This window comes from Perca flavescens, chromosome 13 (genome assembly GCF_004354835.1).
Source record: "Perca flavescens isolate YP-PL-M2 chromosome 13, PFLA_1.0, whole genome shotgun sequence".
NCBI classification, from domain to species: Eukaryota; Metazoa; Chordata; class Actinopteri; order Perciformes; family Percidae; genus Perca; species Perca flavescens.
In genome coordinates this window covers 5,323,409-5,335,834 of record NC_041343.1, presented here as the reverse complement: position 1 = coordinate 5,335,834, position 12,426 = coordinate 5,323,409, and the positions used below count along the sequence as shown (strand labels likewise).

The 12,426-nt window shown below is 40.1% G+C and overlaps 1 protein-coding gene across 1 annotated transcript; it reads right to left on the bottom strand.

The window, feature by feature from the left end:
- Positions 1-3,729: 3,729 nt before the first annotated feature.
- On the bottom strand, positions 3,730-10,029 carry ppp1r14aa (protein phosphatase 1, regulatory (inhibitor) subunit 14Aa). Its single transcript, XM_028596515.1, has 4 exons — positions 9,764-10,029; positions 6,752-6,832; positions 6,407-6,439; positions 3,730-3,916 (listed from the first exon to the last, which is right to left on the bottom strand). The coding sequence occupies exons 1-4, from the start codon at positions 9,965-9,967 to the stop codon at positions 3,734-3,736; spliced, it is 501 nt and encodes a 166-aa protein (XP_028452316.1). The 5' UTR covers positions 9,968-10,029; the 3' UTR covers positions 3,730-3,733.
- Between the last annotated feature and the right edge of the window lie 2,397 nt (positions 10,030-12,426).

Sequence of the window (12,426 nt, the reverse complement as noted above, 5' to 3'; positions counted from 1 at the left end):
AACTACTTAGGGTCCTTCTGGGGTGGAGTGGTGTGTAGTGTGACAGTGGGTGTGAGTTGAACTGAAATCAAAAGACAGAAGGCACTTTCTCCTCTCATTTCACTCTGCAGCCAGCCTTTTGAAGATCAGCTCATCACAGGTAACATAACTCCGATCAATAAGATTCAATAAGAAGAGAGACTTACTTTTTTTTTCAATTCATAAAACAGATAAGAATCACTTTTAAGAAATGCTTGTTATTTAGTGTAATTAATTATTTCATAATAAAGTCAAATGTGAGAACTGTGTCATACACTCAGCCACAATGTTCAGAGGAAATTTCTGTGTATTGTAATGTTTATAATAAGTGAATACACAACGGTCCTGCACTGACGTAATCCTCCATACACCTGGTCTGACAAGCTGGTATGTCTGTGATGCATTGCCATCTTTCAAGTCTTCATTCAATTGTCTCGCTTTAACAGGAAAGCTATGCACACGGTGAAAACCGAATGACCACATAAGGACAACCCGAAGATTGCAGCGTGTTTGGCGCCATCCTTCTGGGTGTGGAGAAGGAAGACAACATGGACGTCATTAGAGCCAGACCGATGTATCGGCGGGCCGATATTATCGGCCAATATTAGGCATTTTCCAAACTATCGGTATCGGCATTTATAATGGCCGATAAATGAATATTAAAAAAATTAAATAAAAATGGACGAAACACCCTTTGACCATGTTCTGAGTGTTGCCGTAGCATAGTCTGTCCACCAGAGGGCGCTCTACAACCTCCCTGTTGGCAATACTCTTTGATTTGTTTGATTTTGTTATTGTGTTTTTGTTCAAAAGGACTTTAAGTTTAGGATACGGATAGCTCAGTTGGTAGAGTGGGGGCCCACATATAGAGGTTCACTCCTAGACGCAGCGGGCCCAGGTTCGACTCCAACCTGCAGCCCTTTGCTGCATGTCATTCCCCCCTCTCTCTCCCCTTTCATGTCTTCTGCTGTCTTATCAAAATAAAGGCTGAAAATGCCAAAACATTATCTTAAAAAAAAGGACTTTAAGTTTTGTATCTTAAGTTTGTATTTTTATACATTTAATTTATCAGAACTTTAATATATTTTGATGTTCCTCTGTTCTGTTGTGACAATAAATCAAGTTTATTTTTAAACTGCATTATTATATTATTTTAGTGAGGACTCCTAAATAACTAAAAATAACTAATGTTAGGGAAATCTGATTAGGTTTTGTTGAGCGTTTCTGGATTTTTTTAAATATATATATCGGCCGATATATCGGAATATCGGATTTTAAAATCACCAAATATTTGTATCGATATCGGCCTTAAAAATCCTTTATCGGTCGGGCTCTAGACATCATCCTCTGTTCTCAAAAGACTTAAGATGATACTACCATCAAAATACAGTTCAGCTTTTCTGATGTAGACAGACCCATTTTTCATTAGCACTATATATGGATCACTGAATCACTCTTACTTAGTTATAGGTTCAACTTCTTTCCTGTATAGGGTCTTCTATTGTTACAACTGATGCAAGATAGTCATTGCATATTTTTAAGAATACAGTTTAAAGAACTGCAAAATAATTATATTTAATGAATGCAATAAATATGAACCATTGGGAATGTTTTTGTCAACTGACTACTCCTGATTTTGCAGATTTGCCACATGCCTTGTTAAATACCAGCGAATTGTTTTGTGGTTCAGCACATTTGATAGCGTACATTTGACACAAGTCACCTCTCTTCTAATCCATGGTCGTTAATGTTAAGAGACATCTTCTGATATCACATTTGTGTATAGGTTATTTTGCATGCAAGAAGTATAAGATGACATTGAGTATGGCCTTTTCTTGAATAATTTACATTCTGACAAACAAAAATACCATTATAGTTTTCCTATGATTTGATTATTGTACCTAATGACTTCAAACATATGTACCAAAAGAGAAATCAACTGACTGAAAATAAATGACTTTATTGCACATAAAAAATATGTAAGGATATAAATACACAGAGGTGGTTGTGATCTATTTGCGAGTGTTTTCTTAAGTTGCACTGCAGTGGTCTCTCAGCACTACTAGCAACTGTGTGGAGGAGGGGGGGTAAGGGGGCGCACCGGCAATGTTGTCATTACTTAGAATACCTCATGGGGGCGACAGAAACTACGCAATATAGCTTTAAGCCAAAGACCCCTTAGCTGAAAGAGATGGAGCGGGACCCCCTAGTACATATTGTATAAAATGTAGTTGCATATTAAACTGGGCCTATAATAACGTGTGATTGGCCTAAAACCTTTATACACACCTATTGAAATAGGCTATTGAAATAATTGTTGGCATGATTTTATAAATCATGTTTTAATGTTAAAACATACAACATCCTTAGGATTCATTGTATCTGGATGACTACCTTAATGACTACCTTACTCATTCATGTTTGTTCTCACAAATAGGTTATATTTGCTAAATTGTTGTAATCATGGTAAGACACCCTTTGCACAATAACTGCAATCACTCAGAGAAACCCCCAGTTGAAGAGCTCTGTCATACCTAACACGTATGTGTACCTAATAAACTGGTGTTTCAATGTCCTTTTCAAACTGATCACGTAACCCACATATTGCCAGTGGCTCCTGATCTGAAGAACACATGAACATGAACACATTAAACATACAGCAACAGTGAAAGCAATAATTTTTATTAGCAATTCCTGCAGAGGACTAGCTCTCTTTTGCAGAATCAAAATTTAGTGAAAGAATACCGACCAAACTGAAAATGTAGTAACAATACATCTGAAAAACAGAAGGCATAAAACAATTAAAAAAGCTACAGTGTGTAAGCAATGCAACAGGATCATTCCCATTGTTACACCATACTGGTATGCTGGATCTATCTCCACATCCTGTAATCATAAATAACTTTTATAATCTAACAGATGTTAAATAAGTCATACGCATGTAATCTGGCAGTGTTATCTAAAACGTGGTGCAGCTGACTGTGTTGAGTGGAAGACGGAGCATAATGTAACTGTGTCACAGCACAGACTGGGATGCTTGCAACGTGAATGATCAAGGATCAGTGGCTGATGTCATTTTAAAATGAAGAGAGGTATATATTTAATTTTTTTGGTGATCCTGCTTTCCTTCAGTGACTTTCATCAGACATTTGAAACTGTTGCATCCAACTATGTGTACATGGAGACAGTCATAATAATAAAAACAGTAGACAGCTTTTTCCAGTCTAGTAAAAATGAGAGTCACAGGTTTTGGTGCTGCAAATAAAAGTTCTTTTGGGAATACTGTGAGTGGAAGTATGATTATTTCTACAATGTATTTCTTCCTGTATGATCACTGACTATGTGTGCTAAATGGCATCGCGATAGTGCTCCTAGATTGTAAATGTATTCCTATTCCATGTCTTCCTATCCTTGGCCAATTATCCGCCCACGAGATATGTCACAAATAGCTGTTGCTTTAATAAGTGGTTAAAGGAATAGTTTGACATTTTGGAAAATATAAAAAATAGTTGTGGTTGTGTTTTTATGGCCGACTATGTGCCCGACTGTACCTTGGCCAGGACCAGTGACTTCCTTCACTGTGATGTTACCAGGCAACACAAGATATAGGGTTTTAATTAGTATGTTTTAAGGTGGATTTTTTTTCTTCCATAGTCCAATAGAACTGACAGTGTATGCTGCGTGTCTTGGTTGAGGGGGGACTGAGGGGGGGTCGTCAGAGGTTCTGGTTCTGGCCTCGGGTGTGGTGGGAGGGCTGCTGTTGCCGGGGGTTGTTAAAGTGGTAGGGCTCATGGCGGTAGTGGCTGTGGACGATCACCGGATGCTCGATGCCTTCGCTCTGCAGCTCGTCCTGCTTGTGAACGCCCTCCAGCTTCACCAGCAGCTCTCTGATGAAGCTCTAAAGGGGGGAGGGGGGAGGGGGGAGCACAGCTTAAATAGAGTTCAGTAAGTGTTACAACAGGTCTTTTACATGTGTCAGTACAACCACAATCTGTTATTTGACAGTGTTAGTAACAGGGGCGATTCTAGGATCAGGCAGTTCTAGGATCATAATCTCATAATCTCATAATTATAAGAACGTCAGCTAACGTTTTTTGACACTATGATGGAACGAAACCTGACACTTTATAAGTCACAGTGATAACGACCAGTTTGACTCAATGTTCTAATGTTCAGCAATTTGAGTTGCTTACGTTTCAATTTGGGTTCTAATCTGCGCCATGAAATGACCAACCTCTTCTCTGAGACCACCAACGTTAAACTTCACAACCGTCTCCTGATCTCCCTCTGACAGATCAGATAGAGACTCAGCCAAAGGCATCATTCTGATTGGCCAACACTACGTTCCTGTTAACCCTTTCCTTAACTGGGTTAGGGGTAGCATAGCATCGGTGTCAGACACACAGGATATTAAACCTGTTTCAAGCACTTTGCTTGAAGCACTTTTTTTTATTATTATAATTTTTAGAGGGGCTGAGATGAAGTTTATGGGCTTGAGTCCCCCCAAAAAGGGTCTAAAATCACCAATGGTTAGTAAGTATTTCCTTGTCACCCATCTAAATATTTTAATGTGATTTATCATTTCCATTAGCTTATCTAATATTCGTGTTGAATTTGACATCAAGCATGTACACATTAAATCTGGCAATATTCTATTCTATATTTATTGTCAGCAAATCTAATCAAAAGACCAACGCTAAAAGCCACACACAGACAGGCAGGCAGCAGCACTAGATACATCTGTGCTTGGTCCTCTGCTACATTATCACAGCTAAACACATCTGCAAATTCCTCTCTTCAGCACTAGCTTCAATTGAAACATTGTTGATTTCAACTAAGACGGTTTACATTACCTTAATGTAAACTGAAATATATAACTGGAACATTTATAAACATTTTTGAAGATAGCCTAAACAATAGGAGGTGTGTGTAAGATGGGAGCATGTTTCAAAAGATCATCATCATTTTCAAATAATATGGACAATAGATAGGCCACTAAGCACAAAGAGGACATTTTAAGAAAGAAATGAAGAGCTTTGGTAAAAAAAGCTTACTGTTGCAGAGGAGGGATGTGGTCATTTTAAGGCAAAGGATCCCAGTTGCGGTGCAACAGCGAGATACTTTATATATTTAAACATCTCAATTACTGGCCACTGACGGAAAGACAGCATTAATGAAATCACTATTGCAGTACAGGCCTTATTAGCTGGATAAGCATTCTACCATTTTTTTCCAAGACCAATATTAAATGACTAAAACAACGGCCCTTATCAGAACACTAAACAAGCAGCAATCGGGAGTGAAATAGTGGCAAATAAATGTAGTGTTTGGTCATTTCCCACCCTTTTTTGTTGAGTGTTCATACAGTATGTCCATAGATGGAAAAAGGCCTTGGAGAACAGATGAGCGGAAGGCCACTGAGTGGGGAGGGTTGCTGCTTTTTTGTGTTGTGGCGTAAATGTGTTTCAACACTGTCAAAATAGGTCCCAACTTAATAAATACTGACAAACAAAACCTGTTTATTCTTTCTATAATCATCAGACATCAGCAGTAGTTGATTCTACTCTTTACAATTAATAAAGATCTCAGGGAAGGGGAACTGTGCTTTGTCAAAATCTCACACAAGCAATGGAAGTTGCCCCTGCTGGCCTCTGTTTTGTTTGAGTCTGTTCATGCATTTATGTACAAACGTGGTTCACATGATGTGGCATATTTCCTGGAAACCTACTTAGTTGAAAGCAGCTGTTTGTTTATGAGAAACCGTTTGCTTCCTGTTATTCCTCCTTTTCAGACTAGCTATTAGGAGATGCCACTTTCCAGTGAAAGAGAAAAATAAGGCTTCAGCAGTTTGAGATAGGCAAATCAACCTTCGAATGTTACACTGGTTTTAGTGTGAAATTCATATTTTGTGTTACGGTCCGTCCACATCAGCTCAGCACGGAAACTTTTAGAAAGGGATCTTAGTTTAAACAGGAGGAATGATTACAGCACGCAGAAACTGTTTCTGTGTTGTTTTCAAAATACACAAACCTGTCTTTTAATGATGCTCCACATCAGACTCCAATAAACTAGAAAAGAAAAAGCAGCAGCTCCACTGACCCTCCCTGCTCTTTTGCCTGTGTTTGCATCTTTGATCAGGCCACAGCGAGGCGGAGACCAACGCTCTAGTCCAGAAAGACTCATTGTTTCAGGCTTAAAATGAAAAGAAAAAGGCAAGAGGGCACAGAAAGCCATTGTTGAGGCATGTGGAGTGACCATAGGATGAGGCGTCCGAAACTGCACCTTCAGTTTAGGTGCATGTGGCCAGTGTGTGTGTATGCGTGTATGTATGTATGTATATGTAATGTGTGCATCATCATGACTCATCAACTTCCAAGTTCAAACATACCTCTGTGCTGCTACTGCACTTTTGAAGAAGCTCCTGTTAAGAAAAGCGACATTACTTTGTTACAAACCAGCCACGTAAATATATTTATATTTTTGATATTCAACCATAAACACTGGAATGTTTCACTTAAAAAAATCTCATTCAGTAATAAGTACTGTACAACGATATTAACTCTTGCAAACATGCCTATTTGAGTGACTCTCTCAACAAAATCTGTGCGTCTTGTGCAGAAACTCTCTCATTGTGAGGTGAAATGAAACGATTAACAGTGCTGTTGCTGTATCATTTAGAAAATCCTCTCCATAACCCTCTTATACAGTATGATATACATGCTGCTCATGTTACCTGTAACTTTTTGACTCTCTCCTCATCATTAGGCAGGTCAAGCAAGTCATCAATGTTCACCTCCTCTGGCATATCACCTTCCTGATGTAAACACACACACACACACACACACACACACACACACACTTAATGAGTCACCATACACTTCGTACATACACACAAGTAAGTAAAGGAACAGCTCTATGAGGATTGTACAGTAAGACAATAGGGGGATGCAAAAGTGCAAATGGTGCTGGAATAAATAAATACATATTAATAGAATAGGTTGCTGAGGTAGATGGATATGACAGTATATTTACATGTTTAAATGCTGTGTTAAAAACTATAAAATATATAATTTAATGAAAGGTGGATGCCCGGCAGAATTAAACAGGGATTGATCCTGACACTGTGGACTGGTGTGAAGTTCTGTAGCGACTACGAGAGGAGAAGCAGAAACCGGTTGTGTCCAGGGTGTGATGGGTCTGTAGTAATGCGTCTTGTCGGTTTCCTGACTCTGGAGGAGCATAAGTCCTGGATGGAGGGCATGTTGGCACCAATGATTTTCTCTGCACTCCTGACTGTCTGATGCAGTCTGACTGTTCCTGTCCTGTTTGGTGGCCAATTCAAACCAAACAGTGCATTTACATGCAGTTTAAAAACCTTACCTGAATGTTGGACATCCAAAAACCAGAATGACTGTGTTGTTGAGCATGGTGATGGAGACCAGTGATGGGGGTTTCCTTATGAAGTCCACTGTCATCTCCGTTTATCAGTGTTTTAAGCCCCCAATGTCTCCTGGAAGGCACTAGGATTAGGCAATGGTTATGGTTATGGTTAAGGTTAGGGTTAGGTGCCCTGAAGTCAACGGTTGCAGCACTGACTGGAAGGAGACGTTGGGGGCTTAAAACACCATTGAGCTCCACAGTTGTGAGAACGTTCAGCTCCAGGTTGTTCTGACCGCACCTGAGGACCAGCTGTTCAACCTCACATCTGTATGCAGACTCGTCACCCTCTCAGATGAGGCCGATGACTGTTGTGCCTTTTATTCCAGGAGTTTACCAGCCGTGTCTCGGTGTCGTTATTGTAGAAGAAGAAGATCAGTGGGGAAAGTATAAATCCCTGTGGGGTGCCAGTACTGATGGTCTGGGTGAGATGGTGCTGGGTAAGATTTTTTGCCAGCCTCACCTGCTGCCTCCTGTTTGTCAGGAAGTTTGTCATCAGACAAGGTGGGGTGAGTTTGGAGCTGAGGAAGAAGAACGCTGAGCTGAAATCCACAAGCGGGATCCTTGCGTATGCTCCTGGGGAGTCAGAGTGTTACAGGATGTAGTGCAGTCCCATGTTTACTGCATCATCCACTGAAGTGATTGTCCAGATGTAAATTGGGGACCTGTGATGTCCTTCAGATGGCTCAACACCAACCTCTCGAAGGATTTCCTGACCACAGATGGCAGGGTGTGGCAGTCATTCAATCCTGTGATGGTGGATTTATTTGGAGACCAGGATGATGGTGGAGTGCTAGAAGCAGGAGGGGACTTCACACAGTGATCTGTTTAAGATCTGTGTGAAGACGGGGGCCATGAATGGTACGAATGTGGGCTTATCAAACCTGCAGCTCGTCGGCCTGTTGATGTGTCTCTACAGTGAGTGTGTGTGTGTGTGTGTGTGTGTGTGTGTGTGTGTGTGTGTGGGGGGGGGGGTCCTGCAGGCCTCTCTACACAGACGCAGAGTCGCTGGCTGAGAAGCGTGTGTGTACATATGTGAACTATGTTTAACATGCAACTGAAGACTTCGGAATGCAAAGCCGGCACACTTTGCCCGTCCATCACTTGTATGTTTAGGCTCTGGGGACTGAATAGTAACAATGTTCAAGTAGTACTGTAACAGTGGCTTGTTCTGTTTGAACAAACAGCCATTGTACCAGCTGATCTGGGCGAAAGAGACAGTCTCATCCGCCCATCCATACCACTGCACTGATTGTGTAATCCCCTTGCCACGTACAGGACTCCAGCTCTTCATCTGCACACACTAAAACTCATACAGGCAGGTCCTTCTCACCGGAAAAACTGATACAATAAGAAGGGTTTCTCTGTTTTTGTGCGTGGGACATGACTTGCTTCAATAAAATTACTTGTCTTGAGTGGTTTTGTTATCCTCATGGGACATTTTACAACAACAAAACAAATTAAAATCATTTAAACTATATACAGAATTTTCAAAAGGAGGATTTGCTCCTAATGTGACATAAAAGCAATATTTTGGATGCAAGGTTCATGTGAATATGCCTGTGGCTTGGGGCAAAACTCTGTGTGAAAGCTGGGCCCTTCACAGAGCTGCATTATCATTGACATGATCTGATTGCTATTTTCTTACAATCAACATACTTGGCTTTCACAACACAATCCTGCATTTAATGTCCAAAAATGCACTCGTCTCTCCATGGTGTGCTCAAGAGACACCCCAAGCTCCTGTCAGCTGCCTCAGCGGCCAGATGTGCAGTGTTTACCTCCTCCTGGGATCAACAACAACGCCTTCCCTCCTCTGGAACTGCCCCCCTCTTCCATTTCACATCAATTATCCTTCTCTCGGTTCAACCCTGCCCATGTAAGGCAAGCCCCGAGAAAGATACCGATCTGTGAGCAGAGGACAGCCGTGGACCTCACATCTACAGGATGCTGGCCTTGTATGGAGAACCAGTCTCGTCCCCCCCCCCCCTTCCTCTCCACTCAATTCAATTCAATTAAATTTTATTTATCTCAATACACTTTACAGATAGAGTAGGTCTAGACCACACTCTATGATTTACAAAGACCCAATAATTCCAGTAACCAACCCCCCACCAATGAGTCTCAGGACTGGACCATCTCAAGGTACCTCCATATCACATTCTTGTTCCAATGCCTGCCTCATTTTCCATATTTAACTGTAGGTTAAAAGTGGACATCTTTTTTTTTTTTTAATCTTTGAATAGGCTATTGTCTAATTATATAACACAGTATGTAATAAGCAGCTGTTTGCTGCTCACCCACCCACCTGACCCGAGTACAGCCGGTCCAGGCACTCGTCGATCCACTTCTCCACGTCCAGCCGCCTCTGCAGCTCCTTCCGGTTGTACTTGACGGTAACCCGGGCATGTCTCTTCGGGATAGTCCCAACGTGATCCTGAAGCAACCCAAAATCTGATGAATAAACTTCCTCACTTTCCTCCAGTGTCGCCGCTGTCAGATCGGCTGCCATGTTTGATCTGGACTGGTCGGACTGGTCGGACTGGTCTCTCGTGTGTCTTCAACCGCTTATCAAGCACGGGGGCGTGCACACATTGCTGAGCATTAGCTTTCTTTTTTCTCTCTCTCTCTCTCTCTCTCCTGGGATGTTTACATAGGCTACAGGGAATCTATACAGATACTGCGAAAACACTGCATGTCTTTAATTCATGAATCATTAATAATTAACCATAGTAATTTAGTTACTTTTCTCTCTCTCTCTCTCTCTCTCTCTCTCTCTCTCTCTCTCTCTCTCTCTCTCTCTCTCTCTCTCCTGGGATGGCTACAAGGAATATATACAGATACACTGCATGTCTTTAATTCATGAATCATTAATAATTAACCATAGTAATTTAGTTTGAGTAAAGAGCATTCGGACGTCAAATCTAACTTTATAAAGTGTTTATTACAGGTTTGCAACTTGGTATCAGGCTCCAGCTGTTTGCATAGCTCAGTTTGCAAGATAGAACATCAGCCAAAGGTCTCGTGACGCCTAAACTATGTCCATCGTAAACAACATCAGCACCCATTGCCAATAAGGAATCTTTATATGGGCTGATGGAAAAATGCCTCTTTAAGGAAAGCTGTCCCACTATTTAGGCTACATTGGTCAATTATTTGTGTGATTATTATTTGTTCTTGTATATTGTCCATGAGTGTCTTTTTCATTATCCCCCCCCCCCCACCCCCCCCCCCCCAACCCTAACCCTAACTTTGTTCAGGTAGATTGTGTCATTTTGCAGAGATAATGTAAGGGTCACCAGGGTTTCTGTAAGAGGTGACTGTTACACTCAATTTAGGAAGACTAAATTTGGTCAATCAGCTTTTTCATTTACTGCAGTAGAAAAGTGGAACTTAATTCCACTTCACATTAGAGATTGTGCAAGTCTAAGCAGTTTTAAAATGTCCTTAAAGACTTGGCTGAAGGCGAATCAGCTATGTGATCATTGATCTTTTTATAACATGGAATGCATATTTGTATTTTGGTTTAAATGTGAGTAATGCTTGTCACATGTTGTTTGTTGTTAAGTTTTTATCTGTTTTGATAGTATTGTCTGTATTGTCTATAATGTCCTTTTATCTCCCTTGCCCAGGGACCACAGATGTAAATTAGCTGTATAGCTAACTCTGGTACAGGCCGCCATTGTAAATAAGAAGCTGTTCTGACTTGCCTGTGAAATTAAAAGTGAAACAAAAAACAGGCAGGACAAGTAATATGCAAAAGAACATTTAAATACTTTGGGTATAGGTTTTTAGTAGGTATGAAAGTCATATTGTTAACACCTTTTAATACAAGGTGTTACTGTCTTCTTCGTGGGACTCCAAGTGTCCCGTAACGATAGACCTCTTTGATTAGGTTCCTCTGAACTTAATAATGCAATACTTAATTAATACAAGATACATTAAACAGAAACTGGTGACCACTCTAATGAATGAATCCATAATTATTGTTATTCTTACCAGCTTCCAATATGACTCAATTCTGCTGGCTATATTTGATTTCTATGTTTTACACATCACAGGGACTCCTGCAGTGTATCAGCCAATTAGAGGGATAGTTGTGTGACATGCATATAGATACTTAGCACGTCATAATGATATCTTACATCAAGTAATATCTCATTTAAATGGTGTTAGTTAAATGATGATTAACGGACATTTTTAAAGCAAAGATGCCAAATATAGTTGCGTTCTAGCTTCTCAAATATGAGGATTTGCTACTTTTCTGTTTCAGAGAATTGGAAATTGAACATCATGGGGTTTGGGCCCATCGGTTGTACAAAACAGGCAACTTGACTCTTTTTTTGACTAAACGATTAGCCAATTCATTGAGAAAACAATCAGCAGATATATCAAGAATACAAATAATTGTTAGTTGCAGCATAAACTCATAACACACTATACCCAGGCGCCTATAGCATGTAAAAAGACACATTTATAATGTCATCTTAAGTTCCTCTAATACAGTATTCTGTCTATGAAAAACATGGCAGACTTCCAGAATCACATCAAAGCAAATCTTTTATTCCACATCACAACCACAACATGATGAAATTAAATTATATGAATGAAAACATGTAACATAACACAAACTTTGGCATGGACACAAAATGGCACACAAAGGAGCAACGCGATCACTAATGTTTAAACGATATATATAAATTACAGTAACTGCTGACTTTGTGTTATAAAGCACATTTTCCTTCTATCCCTGCTCTGAATATATTTGGGATATTTCACGCAGTCTTCACAGCCCATAAAACATCCAGGTACAACATCAAGCGTCGGTCTTCATTCAGCATCATATAAATATATCTTTACATCTGTGACAATCGAATAGAAGCCATAAACATACGTTTTTTTTTTTTTTTTTTTTTCAAATAAATAAATAATATAAAGAATAAAAATGATGGTATACGCACAATACGGAAA